Source organism: Protopterus annectens, chromosome 12.part0, assembly GCF_019279795.1.
Source record: "Protopterus annectens isolate FY-2018-M chromosome 12.part0, PAN1.0, whole genome shotgun sequence".
Lineage (NCBI taxonomy): Eukaryota > Metazoa > Chordata > Ceratodontiformes > Protopteridae > Protopterus > Protopterus annectens.
Genome location: NC_056746.1, coordinates 398,069,466 through 398,093,090, shown reverse-complemented (window position 1 = coordinate 398,093,090; position 23,625 = coordinate 398,069,466). Strand labels below are relative to the sequence as shown.

General features: G+C 44.2%; 1 protein-coding gene across 1 annotated transcript in view; it reads right to left on the bottom strand.

Annotated features, from left to right (window-relative positions):
• Positions 1-23,625, bottom strand: part of REXO5 (RNA exonuclease 5) — a 1,525,618-nt gene that overhangs the window by 1,448,123 nt on the left and 53,870 nt on the right. Inside the window, exon 2 of the mRNA XM_044089498.1 lies at positions 21,884-22,130. Within this exon, the coding sequence (XP_043945433.1) occupies positions 21,884-22,003 (120 nt within the window). The 5' untranslated portion in view covers positions 22,004-22,130. The remainder of the gene's footprint in view (positions 1-21,883; positions 22,131-23,625) is intronic.

Genomic DNA, 23,625 nt, shown 5'->3' with positions numbered 1-23,625 from the left:
AAAGTATGTTTTCCAACTTGTTCAGCAGAATGCAATAAATCCTGTAAATCTTTGTTTTCCGCACAGTCAGGAAACAACATAATTTTCTGTTTAAGCAGTCCAATAATATGTTGTTGATATTTTAACATATGAAATAGGCAGTTTAAAGCCCCGATTGCCAAGGTTGCAGAAGTATAAACTTTCTTACCCAATCTATCCAGCACCCTGGAGTCTCTATCAGAAGGGGTAGGATTTTTAGCAGTAGAAGCCTTAATGTCCTTGGGCCCCTGAGAAATGGTTTCTGGATCTGCAACAGGATTTTTGAAAAGGAACTTGTGGGACTCAGGAACCCTGTAGTATCGGTCAGGTTTACTAGGAGCTGGAGGCAGGGAATCAGGGGCCATACTGGATTCCGAAAACACATCAACAGTGTCTACTACAGGAGGTATAGCCAAGGGCCTATGCTGAGGAAGAAAGAAATCCCTAAGCCTCTTTTTTGAATCAGAAAATTCCTGACTTCCCCAGTGGAAATGCTCCCTTAAAGTAAGTAAAGTTTCCCCAAAAGAAAAATCCTAAGGAGGGGAAGCAGAGGGAATGGAATCCTCTGCATCAGAATCCTCATAAGTAGGTATGGACAAATCCAGGTCATTAGAAGAATCAGAAGAAACAGAAACCTGATCAGAAGATTCATAATCAAGCTCAGCCATAGGCCTCTTGGGGGGGGGGGGGTTTGACTACCCCTGATTAGAGTAATTAGATCTTCAGCCACTTTGATCATTTGTTTTTTAGGCATATGGGCCTGAACATGTGGCCTGGGCATTGGTTTTTTAGACACAGATCAAGATTTAGGCCTTAATAAAGAAGGTGGAGTCGATTTAATATGCAAGTCTGTAGGCCTGAATATACCCTCAGAAGCCGGTGCCTGCACAGTGGCTCCAGGCCCATCCAAGGTAGACACATCCGCGGGTTCCATAGGTGAAGTCTTTCACGGCATACCGGACTCTGAATGGGTCTCAGTAGAGGCCTGCGAATCATAAGTAGCGGGTATCAGGGGCTGCAAAAGTGCCTCACTGAGTACCGGCGAACTGGCGACTGGCTTAGGAGAAGCATCGCCAGCAGTTTTGGACCGCGGCGGCGGCCTGTCTCTGTCTTTATCTTTGCATTTTTTCAGAATCCCGGTAGTCGGATGGCTAACCGACGACATTTCTGGATAATTAAACAGAGAACCAAAATATTTACTACTAATTTCCCAAACCTCCCTAACATTCAAAAAATACGCTCTACTAAACATTTTAATATAGACCTATTTCAAAATGAACTCAGCAAATGCAACTGGAGTCCCTTAAAATCTCTTCCCCTTGAAAATGCAGTATCATACTTTAATACCACTTTTTTATCCATTCTCAACAAACATGCTCCTGAATGCACCATCAGAATGAAACCCAATATTGCCCCATGGCTCTCTAAAGAAACTAAAAAGCTAATTCTCTCCAGAAATAAAGTCTGGGCCAAATGGAGAAGCCACAGAAATTCCCTTGACCTTCTTCATTTCCGCCAACTTAGAAACTCAACTAAAAAAGCAATAAATTACTGACAAAAAAACCTTCTACTGCAAACTTCAACAAACTCATCATAACAATCCCAAACAGTTTTGGTCATCTATTAATAGACTCCTTTCCCCAGGAACATCCAAAACTCCCACCCCTCTTAATGCCGACCCAGACACTCCCCACCTCACTGCAAATGCTTTCAACTCTTTTTTTACTGACACTATTCTATCACTAGCTAGACAACTTAGCACTAATAACTCCTGCCCACCTATAAACCAAAGACACCCTTCAAATAACTTTAAAATACAACCTATTCCTACATCTTTCATCTCTAGACTTATTCACAAACTGAAGCCTTGTACCCCTTCTGCTGACAAGCTCCCTTCACTTTTTCTCCAAAAAGCTGCCAAAGAAATTGCATATCCAGTATCTATACTTATAAACAGGACAATTCAAGAGGGAACCATCCCAGACATCTGGAAAATATCCCATATTATCCCTTTACATAAAGGTGGAAATTCCATTGAGTACTCAAACTATAGACCAATTGTCCTCCTTTCTCCTTTAGCAAAAATAATGGAAAAATGTATTCACCAACAACTTTTACAGCATCTCTCTCAAAACAACATAATAGCAAACTGTCAACACGGTTTTAGACCACATCACAGTACTACCACTGCTCTCCTATCGTTTGTAGATACTATCAATAGGAACCGCAACGACAACCTTCTCTCTTCTGCTTTCTTCATTGACCTCTCTAAAGCTTTTGATATGGTCAACCACTCCATTTTAATTAACACTCTTACATCCCTCTCCTTTGATAATCTTGCCATTAACTGGTTTACATCCTACCTTAGCAATAGACAACAAGCAGTTCGTTAGGAAAACCAAATTTCCTCACTCACACCTGTTTCCATCGATGTACCTCAGGGCTCCATTCTAGGACCTCTTCTCTTCTCCCTGTTCATCAATGATCTTCATTAGCAATCCCTCAAGCAACCTGCATTCAATATACAGATGACTCCACCCTTATCTGCTCTGCTTCATCTCCTAATGAACTTTCATCTATTACTCAAAATGTCTTCAACACAGTAGAAACTTGGTTCACCAGACGCAACCTCCTCCTCAATGCCAAAAAAACTAAACTTCTCCTTTTCTCTCCTAGCACTAGGTCCACTCCCTTGGACTTCACCATCTCCTCAAATAATGCCACTCTCATTACTCCTGATCCAACAACAAAATTATTAGGAATAACAATTGAGAACAACCTCTCCTTTGATCAGCATATCAACAACACCATTAAAACAGTCAATAGAAAATAGGAAGCCTATATAGAATTAAACCTTTCCTAACATCATCATCCAGAGCCAAGATTGCCCACTCCCATCTTTTGTCAACTCTTCTTTATGCCTCACCAATTTTTACTAACCTTAGGAAAGCCAACCTTAACAAACTGGCTACTTGCTACAACAACATTGCCCGTTTTGCCACTAGTAACCCTTTTAGAACTCATCACTGTATTAACCTGAAACTTCTAGGCTGGCTTGAACTACAAAACCTTCTGTTAATCCCTCAACTCGCTATTGCCCATAAAATTTTATACCAACCCAACAAAACCCTATACTTTCTAAACTTTTAATCCCTTATAACAACCTAAACTCCCTTCGCTCTTCCAGTAAACTTATGGCTACTATAACAAAGACTAATAATTCTGCCGGTGACTCTCTATTCAATAATACTGTAGGAAGGAACTGGAATCTGCTTCCTAGCGATATAACACTTACCACATCTCTGCCTCTCTTTAAACATAAAATCAAAGATTACTTCCAAAGCCACTGGCTCTGTTCCTGTTCAAAACCTGACTAATCTTTTACCTCCTCTGCGCTTTCCTACTACTCTGCACTTTCCTACTACTCTGCACTTTCCTACTACTTTACTTTCCCTCTCTCTTTACTGAATCTGCTTCAGTCTACCTCCTTTTAGAGTTTTTTTGTTTCTTCTTTCCTCTATGATAATCTCTCTCAACTTTCCCTTCTCTTTTCTTAAACTGCTTCCCTTCCTCCTCTCCTACTATAGTGCTTCTCTTTCTCCTTTTGTTACTAAGATTAGTTCTATATAATATTATAAGTCAATTTTGCTCTCTGTTTTGTGCCTTGTTCTTGATGTTATTACAGCTAATTAATGTTATTCTTAGAAATGTGATTCTCTTCATGTATATATCTGTTATTGGGTACTATATTTTTTATTATTTGTCTTTTCATCTATGATGATTTGTCCATTTGCTTGTTTATTGTAACTTTTTTGGTTAAAATTTGTGTGGAGCTTTTCTCCCCGGGCCTCTACTGAAAATGGAAATGTATCCAGCTAGACTAGCCCGGTCAACAAATGTAAAATAAAATAAAAAATAAAATAAATAAAATTTAGAGGCAAAAATGGACAGACGACTGATAGTGCGCTTATTAAATAAAGCATAAAACTGACAGCAAGGTACGTTGTGGTCAGACCTAGGCAAGGAATACAGTACGAATGAAAATCTTTGTGAGGTATTTGCTTTTCAGAAGTAATGCAATTATTAACTTTTACTGACATCGGGTAGGAGCAAGAAAAAGATTCCCCAACAGAGTACTTCGCTTTAAGTTGAAGACTTCGGTTCTGAAACTCGAAAATGAAAATTTCAGGAGTTGGCCGACCGGCACTTGCAAACTGCTTCTGCTTCGGGCACCGCACGGCAAGAAAGACTTATGTAATGGCGTCGGATGCATGTTTTATACCCCTGATGACCTGACGTCATGGAAGAAGGGACAGCAACCGACGCAGGAACCAAGACTTTGTTAATCAGGCCGACTGAGGGCAACCTGCCAGCAGATTACCCAAATGTAATGATTGCAACAGTGAAACACGAAGAACATCTCCAGTAGGAGCACCAGTCCAAGGAATAGAAAGGTAATCTGTACATCCATAAAAGAAATAGACCAGGAGGTGGAGGGAAGGAGTGAATACTGCAACAGTGAAGAGAAGGACATCTACTGTTATAACATTTTATAAAACTAAACTATGTCCTTCCATTTCACTGTTGCAGTATTCATTACACTAGGGAGAGTGCCAAAGCTCAGGAAGACAAGAGAGAGGAGGAAGGACAAGCAGAGCCCAATGAGAAGACATAGATGGCCCTAACAAAACCAGCTCTAGCTCTGGAAATTCCATCCAACTTGTAGTACTTGTTAAACATATGAACAGAAGTCCAGGCAGCCACCTCAAGAACAGAATTAGTATCCAAACCATTGAAAAATGTACCAGAAGAAGCCACAGCTCTAGTAGAATGAGCTGTAACAGAATAAGGAAGGCTCTTACTAAGAAAGGAAAAACAAAAAGAAACAGCTTTAGAGATCCAAGAAGAAAGTCTGCTTAGAAACAGCTAATCCTAAGGACCTAGGATGAAAGAACAAAGAGCTGATCAGATTTAATAGTCTTAGTCTTAACCACATAAAATCCGAGTTGCCTATGCACATCCAACATGTACAGCACCTTCTCACTGGCAGATTGCGGAGAAGGGAAAAAAATGGGCAAAATGAATCGCTTGATTATAAGACAATTCATTTACCACCTTGGCCATAAAACAAGGATTAGTACACAAGGGCACCCAGTTCTTATGAAACACCAAATAAGAAGGACAAGCCATAAGGGCTTGACGCTCAGACACCTGTCTGGCAGAAGTAAGGGCTAACAAAGGAAGTCTTCCAAGAGCAATGTTGCAAGGAAGCTAAAGCTGCATACTCAAAAGGAGCCCGAGTCAATTCTTCCAAAACAAAATTAAGATCCCAGGGAGGAGAACAGGCTTCCTGGGAGGCCTAATATGAAGGATGCCGTTAAGAAATTGTTTAACTTCAGATCTAGAAGCTAAAGGGGAAGATAAAGGCAGACAAGCAGAGATAGCCGATAAGTGGGCCTTAACAGAAGAATAAACCAAACCAGCATTGAGCAAATCACACAGATAAGACAGAAAGTACAGCTGTGTACACTTACCATAAATGTAGATGTTAGAGTGCATTCACTGTTGCAGTCATTACATTTGGGTAATCTGCTGGCAGGTTGCCCTCAGTCGGCCTGAATAAAAAGTCTTGGGGCCTGCATCGGTTGCTTTCTCTTCTTCCATGACATCAGGTCATCAGGGGTATAAAACATGCAGCCAACACCATTTTAATTTTCTTGCCGCACGGTGCCCGAAGCAGAAGCAGTTCGCAAGTACCGGTCAGCCGACTCCTGAAATTTTTGTTTTCCAGTTTCAGAACCAAAGTCTTCAAACTAAAACTAAGTACCCCGTTGGGGAAACTTTTTCTTGCTCCTTACCGATGTCAGTAAAAGTTAATAATTGCATTACATGTGGGAAGCAAATACCTCATAAGGATTTTCATTTGTACTGTATTCCTTGCCTAGGCCCTGACCACAACGTGCCTTGCTGACGATTTTGTGCTAAATTTAACCAACGCACTATTAAGCGTCGGTATATTTTAGCTTCTAAATATTTTGGCTCAAGATTTAACTATCCAGAAATGTCTGTTAGCAATCCGACTACTGGAATTCACAAAAAACGTAAAGAAAAAGACAGACAGACTGTCAAGGTCCAAAACAAACAACAAAACTTCTCCTAAGCCAGTCGCCGGTACTCAGTGAGGCCCTTTCAGAGCCCCTGATGCCTGCTACTTTTGATTCGCAGGCCTCTACCAAGACCCATTCGGAGTCCGGTATGCCGCGAGACACTTCAGGTATTGAACCTGTGGATGTCTCTCCCTTAGATGGGTCCAGAGCCACTGAGCAGGCACCGGCTTCTGAGGGTGTTTTCAGGCCTAAAGATTTGTATATTAATCTGGCGCCATCATCAAAAACAAGGCCAAAACCAACTTCTATGTCTAAAAAACCGAGGCATGGGCCAAGTGTTCAGGCCCCTGTGCCTAAAAAAATGATCAAAATTCAAGATGCTGACTCTACAACAGTTACTGCCTATGCTGTCCAATGATGCCTGGTTGGTAACTCTAGACTTAAAAAGAGGATTACCTGCATATCCCAATCAGGGAATCTTGCAGAAGATACCTCCGCTTCAAAGCAGGCTATTTGTATTACCAGTTCTCTGCACTGCCCTTTGGCTTATCTGCTGTGCCCAGGGTCTTCACAAAGTTCCTGGCACCAATAATTGCATTTTGCAGACAAAGAAAAATTCAAATTTATCCTTATCTGGGCGATTGTCTAATTCAAGGACACTTCTACAGCATTTGGCATTTGTAAAAAGGCTTCTAACATGCCTAGGGTACACCATAAACGAAAAGAAATAACAACTGGTACCCTCTCAAATAATTACATTCCTGGGTGCAAGCTTGACTACAACTGCCCATATGGCTTACCTCATGCCAGACCAACAAATTCAGTTGATGACATACTTCAAACAAGTGACCACAAAAACCCAGCTATCTGCAAGACAAATTCTGCAGACCTTTGGGTTTATGGCTTCCCTGCATCCCACTAATTCCATATGCAAGACTGCATATGAGGAAACTACAATGGTACCTAAAAAACTTATGGAGTCAACATTGTCACAGCCTGGAAACAATGATTCCTATCATTCCTTGCCTGCAACAGGAGTTCCTATGGTGGGCAGAGGCCTGTCACCAAAACAAGGGACTGTCATTCATTCCACCCCCTGCAACCCAAACCCTGACTACAGACGCATCAGATTATGCTTGGGGGGCCCATCTGGCAGAGAGATGCATTCAGGGCAAATGGAGCCCAAATCAAATGCATCTACATATCAACCAGAATGAAATGCTAGCTGCACAGAATGCTCTGACAGCCTTCAAGGACTTACTTCATCCAGGACAACTACTGATAAAGACGGACAACACCACAGTTATGTGGTACATAAACAAGCAGGGGGCCACCCACTCCTACCCCCTTTGCAGACTAGCCATGGCCTTGTGGAACACAGCCTTGACTTACCAGATACATCTACAAGCTCAATTCCTGCCAGGAAATACTCTGGCAGATGAACTAAGCAGAAAACTTATGGACCCACACGAATGGAAACTGGATCCATGAATCTTCAGCATGTTGACACAAAAATGGGGGAGCCCGGACATGGATATTTTTGCCTCTCCCCAAAACTATCAGTTGAACAAATTCTGCACAAGAATTCATCACAAGAAAGCTTGGAAAGTGGATGCTCTATCCTTCAGCTGGACAAACCTATCAGTCTATGCCTTTCCCCCTCTGCCTCTGCTCTCCAAGGTTTTACTAAAAGGCAGACAGGAAAAACTGAAAATGATTCTGATTGCTCCAGACTGGCCTCGCCATCATTGGTACCCGCTACTACGCAATATGTCACACCTTCCTCCATGGCACCTGCCTCGACACCTTATCTACTGTCTCAACAGAACTATCAAATTCTGCATACTCCGCTCCAAACTCTGAATCTTGCAGCATGGCTAATCAACTACTTTCACCAGTCACATCTCTCAGTAAACCTGTGATGGATGTCATTTTGGCGGCAAGAAGGCCTAGTACTAGAAAATCTTATGCTGATAAATGAAAAGGATTATGTGCCTGGAATCAAGCACAAGGAATAAACGCAGCAATGCCCAATATTCCTCAGATTCTGCAATATTTAACTGAGATGCTTCATAAGGGCCTATCTTTTTCTTCTATAAAAATCCATGCCTCTGCCATTTCTGCTCATTACAACACAGAGCCTCCTCTCTTTTCTCATCCCCTGCTAAAGCAGTACCTCAGAGGGACCAAAAATTTGAGACCTCCCAGGAGAGCACCAACTCCTGCATGGAACCTCAACGTTGTGCTGTAAAAACTCACCCTACCTCCTTTTGAACCAGCTGCTACTGCAGACATAAAATTTCTCTCTTGGAAGACAGCTTTTCTTTTAGCAGTCACTTCAGCTAGAAGGATTTCAGAACTACAGGCCCTCATGGCAGTGGAGCCTTTCATTATCTTTTATCCGGACAGGGTGGCCTTCAGGACCAATCCGTCCTTTATGCGTAAGGTGGTATCCAGTGTGGCTCTTAATCAGACAATTCATTTGCCAACTTTTTTCCCAAATCCACAGAAAAAGGGGGAGCGGGTTCTGCATTCATTGGATGTACACAGACAACTAAGATTCTACTTAAACAGGACAAAATCTCTAAGAAAATCTGAGCAATTGCTGGTGGCATTTGCTGCAGGGGCAGAGGGAAAGGCTATTTCAAAGCAGACTATTTAAAATGTATAAGCCATTGTATTCGTTTCTGCTACATGCACCATGGTAAACCTGTCCCCAAGGGGATCAGATCCCATTCCACCAGGGCTGCATCTACTTCTGCAGCTTTTCTCAGAGGAGTTCCTACCAGAGACATTCTAGAAGCTGCTACTTGGAGCTCAGTTCATACGTTCACCAAACATTGCCATTTACCTCTCTTCTCTAAATCCACAGCAGGCTTTGCCACTGCTGTCCTGCAGGGCCTTATAGCTGCTCCTAATGCTGTATAATTCCATCCTCCCAACCATAGCTTTGGGATTCTACCCAAATGTAATGACTGCAACAGTGAAACACGAAGAACATAGTACAGTTGTGTACACTTACCATAAATGTAGATGTTAGAGTGTATTCATTGTTGCAGTCCGGGTTACCCACCCGCCAGCCCCCTTTTTTCTCTCTTATTATACCTCTTCTTTCTTTTACTATGCTCAAAAGCCTTTTTAGTGTATTCTGATTATTCGGATATGATGTATTCGGATTTCCTGTCCTTCTGCAAAATCTAAGTCAGTCCTCAAAAAAAAAACTGTCTATGTGGAATCAAAATCTTGTTACCCACAGTGTCAGTTGAACAGTGGACAAGTGTGGATGGATTTGAGAGCCCTGGTCTTAGGTCCACCCTGTGACGTAACTTGTGATGACTGCCCTTGGCTAAATGCAGAATAGGGAACTAATGCTGTTTCAGCCAAAAGAGAGAGTCAGTTTTTAGGGGCATCTTGTTAAATTTTGAACAGGACTTTTGTTATGAGGGGAAGGGGAGGGAAAGTGTAAAGAAACATCCCCTTCCAAACCAGAGGACCTGGGACTCTGACACAAAAAAGAGGAAGTTGTCTATTCAGAGGGGAGGCAAAAAGATTTATCTGAGGAGTACCTGACTGGTGGACAATGTCGAGAAACATATCCCTGTGAAACTTTTAGTTATGTACTTACCATAACAATAGATGTATGTGATCCATCTCGCCTACATTCATAACTGATCGGCTCCGACTCGGCCAATACACTAGCACGAAGTCTGTCATTGGCTGGGCCAACCCCCTTATCCCAGGAAGCACCACGCCCAAACCCCCAGATCTGGTTTGCCCAACAACAACTCACTCACATGAGCCACTCCAACTGTACAATAGTGTTTCCTCCAGATCCAACAGGTAGGGGGAAGGAGGGCGGGTACGTACGAATGTAGGCGAGATGGATCACATACATCTATTGTTATGGTAAGTACATAACTAAAAGATGTAATGCGATCCTATCTCGCCTACATTCATAACTGATAGGACAGCGTCCCTAGCACCTAGATCCTGGGAGGCTCACTGGAAAACACTCCTGAGCACTGTGGAACCAAAGGACGCCCGACCTCTAGAGGCCACGTCCAGTTTGTAATGAGAAATAAAAGTATGTGGAGAAGCCCAAGTGGCCGCTGCACATATCTCATCCACTGACAGTCTGGCGTGGAAGGTCACTGAAGTAGCCATAGCCCTAGTAGAAACTGGAAATGGAAGGTCCCTTCCTGTTGATGCATAAATAAATGAAACACAGACCCTAATCCACCTAGCAATAGTGGTCTTAGTTACGGCTTTGCCAATCCTGTTATCTGCAAAGGCCACAAAACAACTGGTCTGATTTCCTCTGCTGCTGTGTCCTATCCAAGTAAAACCTCAGTTGTCTATTCACATCCAACTGATGAAGTCTGAATTCTACCTTGTTGGAAAATTTTGGAAAGAAAACTGGTAGCTCTATAGATTGCAGCAGACAAAGAGCAGAAAAAAACTTTCGGAAGAAATGACGGGTTTAGTCTTAGAGATACTCTATCCTTGTGAAAGATCAGATAAGGGGGCTACAGAGGGCTTGAAGCTCCGAAACTCTTCTGGCTGAAGTAATGGCTACCAAGAAGGCAGTCTTCCAAGATAAGAACTTTTGCTCACAAGTGGCCGCCGGCTCGAAGGGATGAGACATCAAGGCTCCTAAAACTACATTCAAATCCCATGGCAAAACAGGTTGCGACACCGGGGGGTCGAAGCAACCAAGCTCCCTTAAGAAAGGCCTTACACAACTTATGACTCATGAGTGAAGGCTCAAAGGCAACATGATAATTAGAAATCGCTGCCAATTGGACTTTAAGCGTGGAGACAGTGGAACCCTGTCTAAAAAGAGTTGCCAAAAAATCTAATACTGCGGACACTGAGGCTGTCAGAGGGTCAAGGTTGTGCTGCTGGGCCCAAATGGCAAACCTTTTCCATTTATTAGAATATATCTCCTTAGTGGAAGCTCTGTGAGAACAAGACAGAATCCGGACCACCTCAGGCAAAAGGATATGCTGTCTGACTAAGGTCGGAAGTGGAGCAGCCAAGCCATTAGCTTGAGAGTTCGCAGTGATGGATGGGCCTGACCTGACTGAAGAGTCAGGAGGTCTGGAACTGGGTCCAGAATCCAAGGATCCTTCACTGCATACTTCCAAAGGAAAGGAAACCAAACTTGGCGGGGCCAGTGTGGTGCGATCAAAATCATGTTGCTTCCCAAGCAGATCGCCTTCTGAATCACCTTTGGCAGTAGTGGGACCGGAGTGAAGGCGTAGAGCAGACCGGAGGGCCAATTGTGGACTAGAGAGTCCCTGGGTGACCCCCCCCCCCTGGGGGGGAATCAGGGAGAAGAAATTGCTGCACTTCGCATTCCAGGGGCTGGCGAAAAGGTCACAACAGGGAAACCCCCACTTGGAGAAGATCTGAGCCGCTACTCGGTTGTTCAGGGACCACTCGTGAGGCATCAGAATAACTCTGCTCAGCCTGTCTGCTATCACATTGGACTTCCCCGGAATGTGCATTGCCACTAGAAATCTCTGGGAAGCGATCACCCAGTTCCAAACTCTCATGGCTTCTCTGCAAAGAGGATAAGACCTGGTTCCTTCCTGCTTGTTCAGGTACCATACTACCGCCATATTGTCTGAGAAGATTGCAATGGTACCCTTGGGAAGAGCACTGCCCTCATCTCCAGGACATTGATGTGTAAGTGGGTTTCGTGATCCTGCCACGTGCCTTGAACCGTCCTGTCCAGATAATGCCCCCCACCCTATCTGGGAGGCGTCCGTGGTCACTGTGGCAATGGGGGAGGAGGGGCAGAAGAGTCGCCCCTGGTTCAGGTTGGAGGATAGGCGCCACCAACGAAGATCTCGCCGGCAGGTATCCGTAATGAGAATCAGATAGGACAAGGGCAGATCTTGGTACGACCACTGGGTCGACAGGAGCTATAGAAGAATTTGCATGTGCAATCTTGCCAGAGGGACCAGAAGAATGGCGGCCGCCATCGACCCCAAAAGCTGAAGGACCATCCTGGCTGGGGCTTTGCTTCAGGGCAGTAAGGCTAGGACTTGGTTCTGTAGTATCTTTATCCTCTCTGTTGGAAGGAATGCTCGCATCTCGACAGAGTCTAGCTCTGCGCCTATAAAGGCAACATGCTGTGATGGCAGCAATACAGACTTTTCCCAGTTGAATGTAATTCCTAATAGATGTCCCAATTCGATGGTAGCACTCACGGCTTGAATAAGAAGATGCCTGGTGGGGGCGGTGAGGAGCCAGTCGTCTAGATACGGAAACACCTGGAATCCCAAACGTCTCAGGTGAGCCGTCACCACTGCCAGACATTTGGTAAACACCCTGGGGGCTATGGTGAGACCAAAGGGCAGGGCTCGGAACTGGAAGTGACTGGCTCCTAGGTGGAAGCATAAATGTATCCTGGACGCCCTGTTTATCTTGATGTGATAATAGGCATCCTTGAGATCGATGGAGCACATCCATACTCCTTTTTCCAGCAATGGGAAAATGGATTGCAAAGTAACCATCCGGAACTTGGACTTCTTTACGAAGCGGTTTAGGTGGCTGAGGACCAGAATGGGTCTCAAGTCCCCTGTTCTTTTCGGCACCAAAAATAACTTTGAGTAAGTTCCTAATCCAGTCTGGTCTGCGGGGACTGGCTGGGTGACTCCCTTTCCGAGCAGCTTTGCGACCTCTATGGCTGCTTGATCCCGTTGACTGGGTGGCATGTCCGGGATTTTCCTTGACGGTGGAGGGGGATGGATAAAGGGAATGGTGTAACCTCTGGCGATGATACGAAGCACCCACTGATCCTGAGTGATGGAATCCCAGGCCCTTGGATGCTCCGAAAATCGACCACCCCGACTGGCTCCGGAGACGCACAGTCGGGCAGTCCCTCAGGGATGCTGGAAGGAGGAACCACGAAAGGATTCACAGTCTACTGTGTTGCGAGGGCCTCCGCCGCCTCTAGGGTGACGTCTTCCAGAATAATTCCCCCCTCCTCTGCCTCTGGAAGGGGGGGGGTCACTCTGATGGGCAGGGAAAGACTTTTGGGACTTTCTGAACCACATCTTTCCTCCCCTCTGCGCCTTGGGATAAGGTCTCGAAGGGAGCGAAAAACGGGCCCCAATGGCAGACAAAGTCTTACCCTCCTGCTCGCATCTAGTGAGTGTGTCTTTCACCTTGGGTCCAAAGAGAGAGGACCCATCGAATGGAGCGTCTGAAAGAAGACTTGAAAGCCTCCGCAAAGTGACACAAGCACATTCAGGCTTGCCTCCTAAGGGCTACGCCCAAACTCGCTGCCCTACTCGCCCCTTCTGCTACATAAGATATGAGCCTCACGGACGAGTTAATCGACAAAGGGTAGACAGGTGGGCATTGACAGACTGCGTCAACGCCTCAGGCACACGTTACCCGACAGGGTATCTCCCAACTCCTTTAGGAGATCCCTTAGGAGCCTCGTAAAATGACACAAATAATTCAGCGACCGCAGGGTAAAGGTCACTGAAGTCAGGGTACACTTCCCGTACCTATCCATGCTCCTGGACTACTTGTTAGGAAGATGGATAGGACGTAGAGGCCTCTGCCACATCCTGCTGGGTGGCAGACGCCACCACCATAGCATCCACTGGGACTCCCTTGGTTAGAAACTCCTTGCCAGGGGGTGCGGATAAAAATTTGTTGGGGCGAGAAGGAACTGGCTCCACAGAGTCAGGGGGCTCCCACACCCTTCGACAAATAAGGTCTAGTAATTCAGCGATGGGTGGAGACACCCAGGAGGTGGAGGGTTGGGCTCCGAAGGCCTTGAGGAAGACAGACTCCTCCGCGAAAGGGGTTTTGGACGGCCAGTCGCCCATCTGTCTCAAGATCTCCAGGACATCGGAGAACGATACATCGTCAGAGGATGACTTCGGGGACCCTTCCGCATCATCAAGGTCTGTGTCCGAGGTGACAGACTCATCTGGGGAGTCTATGTGCTTCCTCTTGCACAACTTTTTCCTGGGGGGCTCTTCAGGCAAAGACTCTGAAGGCTCCTCGAAAAAAAGGGGGACCACACATGGAGGAATCCTCAGGCCTCGGAGCCACACTGTCCGAAGACAAGGGGGCACCAGAAGCTCTAGTTACCGTGTCTAGGGAAGGAGTCGCAGATTCCGGTGAAGTCACTAGAGATTTGTCTAGCACACTCCTCATAGCCTCGAAGGCGGGTCCACCAAAATCTGAAGAAAGGCCCGCCTGCGAGACCATGACCGGTGTCGGAGTCCCCCCTAGCCGAGGCATGAAGGGGGAGACCCTGGGCCGAAACCAGAAGCCCTGAGAAATCCCCCCCGGGCTCGGCCGAGGACACCCGGGAACCGAAACCCCTGGAAGGAACAGAAAAGGTTGGAGATGAAGACAGTGCGTCTCGGAACCGACTCAGTAACCTCACCTGACTCTGCGAACTCAGTCTCCGACGACACCAGGGTTGTCGGAGGAGGAAGAAACGGAATCGAAATGGTTGGCTCCAGCCGCTGGGCTGGAGCTGAAAATAATTTAGATAAGACAGGTGACTGGAGGAGCCTCTGGACCACCCTATCTAAATCCGAATCTGAAAGCCTGGAGGACCTGGAGGAGAGAGACGGGGGGGGGGGCGAGAAACTCTTTCTACCGGCTCCGAGGCAATGCTGGAATGTCGACTCCTAATCGGCTCCAGAAGGATCGAAGCCGAGGAAGACTCGATTAGAACAGAGACCCCCTTCGGCGCCGACAGTTCAGGAGCCGAAGAAACCGACCCTGGAGCCGAAACACTCACCTGCGGCTCCGAGACCAATGGAGCCGAGGAAACCCCAGATTGGAATTCTCTATCCTGCGGCTCCGAGACCAATGGAGCTGAGGAAGGAGACCAAAACTTAGATCTTCTCTCCTGCGGCTCCGAGACCATTGGAGCCGAGGAAGAAGACCCAGACACAGATCCTCTATCCTGCGGCTCCGAGATCAGTGGAGCAGAGGAAGAGGACAAAGATTTAGTTCTTTTTTCAGGCGGCTCCGACGGACTTTTCGGTGCCGAAGACTTCTTTTTCTTCGATTGTGAAGAGGGAGAAGAAGATATAGCTTCCTCAAAAGCTGGTTTTATTAAACCTTTCAAGATCAACTTAATTTTTCCTCTCCTGTAGTACACGAGGAAAGGCATAACAAACACTGCAAGATTCTTGCAGGTGTTTAGCCCTAAATAAACACAGATGGCATGGCCATCTGTTAATGACATTTTGTAGCCACATTTCGAACATTTTTTAAAGCCTGACGGCTTATGCTCCTTTTCTTTGCCAGACATGACTCACAAAGCACTCGAAACACAAGGAAGGGAAGGGAGGGAAGAGCTCTAACTAAAACGCTCGATAAGAAATAGGGCAAAGGCCCTCTAACTCAAACGGGCCTAGCCCGCCAAACTGAAGGAATCACACAACACCAAAAACAAACACAGCCAATCACAGGGAAGTACAGACGAAGATAGCTATTAAAATAGCTGTTTGGTTATAACATTTTTAAGCTAAGAGCAAAAACGACCCAAAAAGGCCAAAAAAAGAAGGGTACTTAGCCACAGCCAAGTCGAGACCACGTCATTACTTCAGCAGCGGCAAACGAGATCTGGGGGTTTGGGTGTGGTGCATCCTGGGATAAGGGGGTTGGCCCAGCCAATGACAGACTTCGTGCTAGTGTATCAGCCGATTCGGTGCCGATTCTTTGCTCCGAGCCCATCAGTTATGAATGTAGGCAAGATAGGATTGCATTACATCATCCATTCGTAGGATTGAGGTAAGGACCTGCTCAGACCGTCTGCCACAATATTTTGACCTGGGGAAAGTAAATTGCTTGAACAGTAACTTGATACCAGATAGCAAGTTCCCACACCAGAAGTGCCAACCAGCAAAGGAGGAGATCTTGTTCCCCCCATTTGTTTACATATCACATCACTGTGGTATTTGTCTGCAATCTCTGTGAGAGGTCCCAGGGAAGAGAGAAGATGAAAAGCCTGAAAATTCAGCGGAAAAGCTCTCATCTCTTTGACACTGATGTGCTCTTTCTGTTGACGAGGTGACCAAATATCCTGCACCTTTAGGGAGCCAAATGCTGCTCCTCATCTCATGTCTGAAGCATCTGTGAACAGCACCTGATAGGGAAGAGGGGGCCCTGAATTTAGAGACAGTTGATGAACCTACCACTGAAGTTCCTTCTTGAGACAAGGCAGAAGAAGAACTACAAATTTGAGGGGATGCGCATGGTGAAGCCAAACTGACTTCAGAAACCACTGAAACTCTCAAGTGGAGTTTGGTCAGAGTGAGTATAGGAATGGGGAGGCCATTAACCCCAGAGCTCTCAGAAATTCTCTGTCTGTTGTAGAGGTCAGAGGAAGAAGAGTTTGAAAAAAAGGAAATGAGAGTTAAGTCCTTGGGGGAAGGCAAGGATGCCAGCAAAGGCACAGTCTGGATACTGCACCCCAGAAAAACATGGTCCTGAGAAGGTGTCAGAAAAGACTTTTTGAAGTTTATTGTGAACGCAAGGCTTTGCAGAAGGGAAATGGCAAAATTTCGATTTTACAACAAGACCTCTGGAATGGATGCCTGAAACAGGAAACCATCCAAGTAAGGAATGAATTGGATCCCCTGAAGCCTGCAGAAAGCAATCACAGGAGTGAGGCATTTGGTGAATACCCTTGGGGCAGTAGAAAGCCCAAGGGCAAAGCAAAGAACTGAAAATGCCAGGAAGCAACAGAGAAACATAAAAACTTCCTGAAAAGGGGATGAATAGGGATATGGAGATAAGCATCCTAGAGATCCATAGACACCATATAAGCCTGAGGAAGCAAAAGGGGGAACAAAGTCTGAAGGGACAACATTTGAAAAGAAGGCACCTTCAGAAACGTGAGAGAGGTGTAGAATTGGTTTCCGGGTACCCTCTTTCCTGGGCACTAGAAACATTCTGGAGTAAAAACCCCTCCCCTTCTGGAACTCTGGCACCTCTTGAACAGTACCCAGAGTCAAAGGATCTCAAAGCACTCCTGGAAAGAAGGGCAAATGTTCCTGAGGGGGCTGAGGAATTCCCATAAAAAGGGGAAGAGATTTCCAGACCATGAAATACCCCTGGTGGATAATGGAAAAACCCAGGAATCCTGAGTAACCATTGGCCAAACAGAAAGAGACAGAGAGAGAGAGAAAGAGGAAAGTGGCTGGGAAGAATAGCATAGTCAGACAGCACATGGTTCATCAGGAAAAGGAGACTTCTGATGCAAAAGTCTGAGTAACCTTCACAGGAGGAGCCCACTTGCCACCCTTTTTACCCTTAGGAGGAGGGATAGATTGCCTGTGAACAAAGGCTTGCTTATTGGAGTAGTTTCTCTGAAATTTAGGCAGAGGAGAAAAACACATATTTAAGTTCCTGTAAAAACCTGCCTTATCCTGAAGGGACTTAAACAAATCAACAGCAGCTTTGCCAAACAAGTGCATTACCTAGAGGGGAATCCATTAACTTAACCTTAATATCATCAAGCAAAGGTTGAAGCCGAAGCCAAGAATACCTCCTCATCACTGATCCAAAAGCAACAACCCTAGAAGAAGGATCTGCTGCATCATAACTACACTTGATGGAATAACAAGCTACCTTGCAGGAAGTCCTTAAAAGGGAAAGGGCCATCTGGAAGATCAGACATCACCTGATTAGGCCTGGGAAAGCAGAGCCAACAAGTACCTAGACATATGGGTCTAGTAATTAACAGCCCTAAAAGCCAATGTAGCAGAGGTATAGACCTTCTTGCCTAGCCTTTCTATGGCTCTGCTATCTCAGAAGGCAGTAACTTTGGAGAAAGAAGCAACTGAGGTTTGTCAGAAGCTAATGACATCACCAAGGGGTCAGAAGAAGGACACTTGTACAAGAACGTACAGTCCTCAGGCACCCTATAGAACGTATCAGGTTTCTTGGGGGCAGGGGGCTGAGAATCTGGAGCCTTAGAATCATTAGAAAAGGAATCCAACAAAGCAGTCAAAACAAGAGGGACAGAAGAAGGTCTGGGAAAATGCATCTGCAGAAGTTCATACCACCTTTTTTGCATCTTTTATTTATTTTTATTTATTTCACATTTGTGAGAGAGTCCGACTGGATACAGGTCCATTTTCAACGGAGGCCCAGGGAGAAAAGCTCCAATTACATTCATTTTTAACATTAAAAGCCATTACTTGTGACATTCATTACAGGCAGACTAACATTATGAAACTAAGTGACACATATTGTATACACTCTGAGTAATTATGAGAGCAACAGGTAAGACAGTGTAAACACATTCATAATTATGAGGAGCAATACATGGAATTCATTACAGTAGCTACTAGACAGATGGATGAGCAGTTAGTAATGCTCTCAACATGCAGGAAAACATTCCCTATCCTGTAGTAATATTAGGATTATAGGTAGGCTGAGAAGGTAGCATATTTTAGTTTGGTGCAGAGAAATTAGCTATATACTAGAGTGTTATCCAGGGTTGAGACTGGAGCAAAGCCTGTTGTTCATGAAGTGAGTTTTAAGGAGTTTCTTAAATTGAGTGATGGAGTTGTTGGATGTTAAGTCGGCAGGAAGGGAGTTTCAGAGTTTAGAGATAGAGTGGCTGTAGACAGATTTTCCTGCCTCATTGTTAAATTTGGTGACCTGCAGGTGATTTTGGGTGCTAGATCCTATGGTTCTAGTTGTGGTGTGAGGGTGAATTAGATGTTGTATAGCTGGGATTTTGTCTGAGTAGTTTAATATTTTGTGCACTAGTGAGAGCGGATTGCTTTGAAGTATTAGTGGGAGCTCTAACCAGTTACGTTTGATGAGACATTCACAGTGATTAGTCCTATAGAATGAGCCTGTAGCAAATCTTGCTATCTTATTGTAGCATGATTTGAGTTTGTTTAAATCGGTTTGCGAAGGTTAGTGAGCACACGGGAGGCATAGAGTAATGCAGATAATAGGTGTGTCCTTGCTATTGTTATTTTTGAATGGTTTGAGAGATAGTGTTTGTTTCGACTGAGTAGTCCTAGTTTTTTGTGAACTTTCTTTATAGTTTGGGCAATGTGTAGGTCAAATCTAAGGTGGTTGTCTATTTCCACACCTAGCAGCTTTGTGTGACTGGTAGGGGTAATAGTGGTATTGTTGTTGAAGGTGATAGTAAAGCTGTCAGTGCGGGGATGGGATCTGTGGGGGCTAAAGAGGGTAATTTAGTTTTGGATGGGTTAAGAATGAGCTATTGGTTGGCGAGCCACGTTTTGGCTAGAGAGAAGGATTCTTGTGTTTGGGAGAGGAGGTGATCGGGTGTGGGGGCTGCACATATAATAGTGGTGTCATCTGCATATTGCACTATAGAGGCTTTGGGTGTGGTGGACAAGAGTTGGTTGGTGAACAGTGTGAACAGTAAAGGACATAAGATGAAGCCTTGAGGGACACCTAGGGAAACAGGCAGCAAGGAGGATATTTGGTTTTGCCACTTTACTGCTTGCTGCCTACCAGAAAGATAGCTCTTAAACCAAGAGATAGAAGATGAACTGAGGTTTAAGGTGGAGAGTGAGTGAAGGAGTTTCATATGGTGGACCATATCAAAAGCTTTGGATAAATCTAAGAATGTAGCAGATACGATTAGTCCATTTCTGTGGTTATTTATGGTGTTAGTGAATGAGGTAAGTCCAGTGGTAGTACTAGAAGGGTCTGAAGCCATGTTGCTGTATAGATAGCAGTTTGTTTTCTAGCAGATCTTGCATCAATTTTGTGTGGATTGCCCTCTCAAGTATTTTTGACAAGGGAGATAGAGTAGCTATAGGCAGATAGTTACGAAGTTCAAAAGAGTTATCCCCTTTGTGCATTGGTATTATATGGGATATTTTCCATAAGTAGGATGCCATACATTCTGAGATGATCTGTTAATTAGGATAGTGACAGGGTAGGCTATAGCTTCTGTGGATAACTGTAGATAGTTTGTAGGTTGTCGGTTTGAGTTTTTGGAGAAGGTTTTGAACGGTCTTGATTGATACTGAATGAAAGTTAAAGTGGGTGCTATTGTCTTTTGTTTCAGGAGGAGGAGAGGTTTTTGTTGGAGGGGGGTTATTAGGGCAAGTTTGGTTATTTGCAAGGGCTTGGATAGTTTCTGTAAAGAACTTGTTGAATAGTGTGGGGATATTGTCATGGTTATTTTCCGTTTTTGGTGAGGGGGTGGAGGAATTCCCTCAGTTGAGCACAATCCTATTTAAAGAACTCCATCATCATAGAGATAGTATTCCCAAAAGAAATCTCTTCAAAGGGAATATCAGGACTGGTAGAGTCCCTCTCCTTTGGATTATGGATCAGAGGAATAGGAAGAATCTGGGATGAGTAAGCAAAGGATTCCTCATCTGAATCTGCCTTCTCCTCAGAGGAATCCTGTTCTCTGTCTCTCTTAAGGGGTACAGGACCAAGGGGAGCTGGAAAGGAAACACCCCGAGGAGGTTTTAAAGCCATCAAAGCATTAAACACCCCCCTCGAGTGAAGGACTGCCATTCAGTCTGTGGATCTTTAGGAGCTGAGAAAATATGTTTAGTTGTTGTCTTTTTAAGGGGATGTCCTCATTAAAAAATATGGAGGGCTCCGACTGTAGTAGGAACTTCTTCTCAGACTAAAATATCACAACCCTGTTGTGGGGCATAGACAGAGATTATGAGTACTGCTTTATCCTTATAGTGGAGTCAGACTGTCATGAATACCTCAATAATTCTGATGACATCTCCACCATCTTCTGAAGTCTCTCCCTTACCACAATCCTACCATTTCTAGTTTGTCCTCCCTCTGAGTAGTAAACTTTGGATCCTATGCCAAGTGGCTTTGCTGCACTGCTCTTCCATCTTGCCTCTTGCATACAGAGGATGTCCAGCCTCCTCTTTACCATCATGTTATCTACTTCCAGGATGCATCTTGTTAGTCAACCTATATACAGTGTAGCAATCCTTAGATAATTTTTACCAGGTTGATTGGTTTTACATCCAACAGAGCTTATTCCAGGTAATACAAGCTGGACAAATGAACCGCAGCTGGCCAACAGATTAGGGACCCAGAGCTGCTGTTAGACTTTATGGCATGTGCACACACACTGGTAATCAGGGGTATATGGACCACCAACTGTTAACATGTGTCCCTGGTATAGGCTGGAGTAAGCCAGACCAGGTCATCAACCCACTTATCACAGGCACATTTAGTCAATATGTATCCAATCACTTACAGCCAATTTTTACACATGGAGTTGCTAGCCCTGAGACAGAGCACAGTCTGTCATGCATGTTTTCCTATCTAAAGGATACTGGGCATCATAGCTGATGCCCAAAGCAGTTGGTGTGTACAACTCTTCCCCCAAGAGGCAACATCTAGAGTCTGTGCTGCTGTCCACAACTCCATTCTTGGGTAAGTTTGAGGTGATAACACCCAGCATGTTTTTGGGAGGTAGGAAGAAGCCTACAGAGACACAGGGAGAACAAGCAAACTCCACATAGGTATTGTTCGGAAGTCAGTATCAAACCCTGTGTGGAGGCCTTAACCACTGAGCAACTACTGCTATTTCCGGTTTCATAATATTCACACCAAATACTTATCTTCTTTCACTTTCATTAGTATATCTAGCGTTTGCATAGCAAGGTGAGAAACAGAAGAATATTTATTGCAGTGTCTTGTGTTCCTGTCACAAACTGTAAATATAATGTCTTTGAAAAGCAGTTGTTCCTGTACAAAAATAAACTTTTTACCTTAAACTTTTCTGTTTGAGCATGGGTCTTATCCTTTTCCACAGATGAACAACGGCATTTTCGTTTGGATTTACTTTCATCTAGAGAACTTTGGCTGTGGTGGCGTTTAAGACTACACATACTTGAAACTGTCAGTCACAGCACTCTACATCTGCTGTTAGGTCGAAATGCAGAGGTCAGCTCTGGCACAGCAACTTGGTGTCATAATGGGCCATTTTAAGACTTCTTTCACAATGAAATACACTTTCTAAAGAGTTCAAAAAACAGAAAAAAGATTAGTCTTGCTTCATTTACGTTTCTAAAAGGCAAAGACACTAAATACCTATAAAAGGTTCAAAGCTACAAAACAATGAGGAGTTGGTAAACAACCTAGAGGTTGTAGTGTGACTCCTTTAACATCCAAGACCCTTTACAATAATCTCAATTCCCCAGTCTACACATCAGGAAAGCACAAACTTCATTCCATCTGTACACGTCAGTGCTGTTAACATTTTTTGTTTTAATTAAGATCCAAAAGTTAAACAATGACTAAAATAACAGAAAACATTGCATTGTTTTAAATAAGGTCCTAGCTAAACCCATTTGCTTAGCATCACCCAATAAAGAATATGCATTTTGTTTTATTTGATTTATTTTTTTCTTTAATTAAAACTTAGTGACGTACTATTTTAGCCATTACTCTTAAAAGTAGTGGCCACCCTTGATTGTATTTGCCTTAATATTGCTACACACCCAAGTGTGCTAGCTTGTACTGCATTTAAAGTGTTTTTGCTACTGTCATTAGCTCATGCTTTCTAATAGAGAGAACTTTTTGAGAAAGCCAACCCACTTAAAAAAAAAAAAAAATATATATATATATATCTGTACATACATTATATATATATATATATATATATATATATATATATATATATATATATATATATATATATATATATATATAATTCCAAGCTTGTTTTCTGCCTTTCCTGTAAGTAGTCTAATCCAGATAAAGATTTGCTGTATCCAGGACTGTTTGTAAGCTTCTATGCCCTAAGCCTTTCTGCGCTGGAGGGAAGCCTTCTAGCTTATCAGTGGGAGTGGTAAGCACTAGGTAGCCTATCTACCACAAGAGTGGTTTCTAGCCCAGAAATTGTAGTTTATTGGCCATTTGGGCAGTTTTTCCATCTCTTTCAACTTTCTGGTTTAAAAGCCTGCATTTGCGCTTACTTCCCACCTTCCCTGTAACTAATTTAGTCCAGATACAGATTTGCTGTATCCAGGACTGTTTGTAAGCTTCTGAGCCCCAAGCTTTTCTGTGTTGGAGGGAAGCCTTCTAGCTCATCAGTGGGAGTGGTAAGCACTAGGTAGCACATCTACAACAAGATCCAGATACAGATTCTTAGTTTTAGCACTTGAATTTGCTTATCTGTGCTCAGCACTTGTTCAGAACTTGTTGTAAGTACTAAATAAACTACAAATTACTATAGCACTCACTCTTCGTCATTACCTAGAGGAAAACAGTTTTGGTACTTACTTTCCTCACTTGCTTAGAGAAAAAACAGCTCTTGTACTCACTTTCCTCACTTGGCTAGAGGAAAATATTTTTTTATTCAGGTATGTCCAAGGGTCAGCTCCCAGTGTTCTCTCCTGTCTATCTGAAGAATCTGGGCATCTTGGGGCAATGTAGCAATTGCCTCATGTACACAGACAACCCTCTCCTCCTACCACCCAACACTACAACCTGTGAGAGATGCACTTAT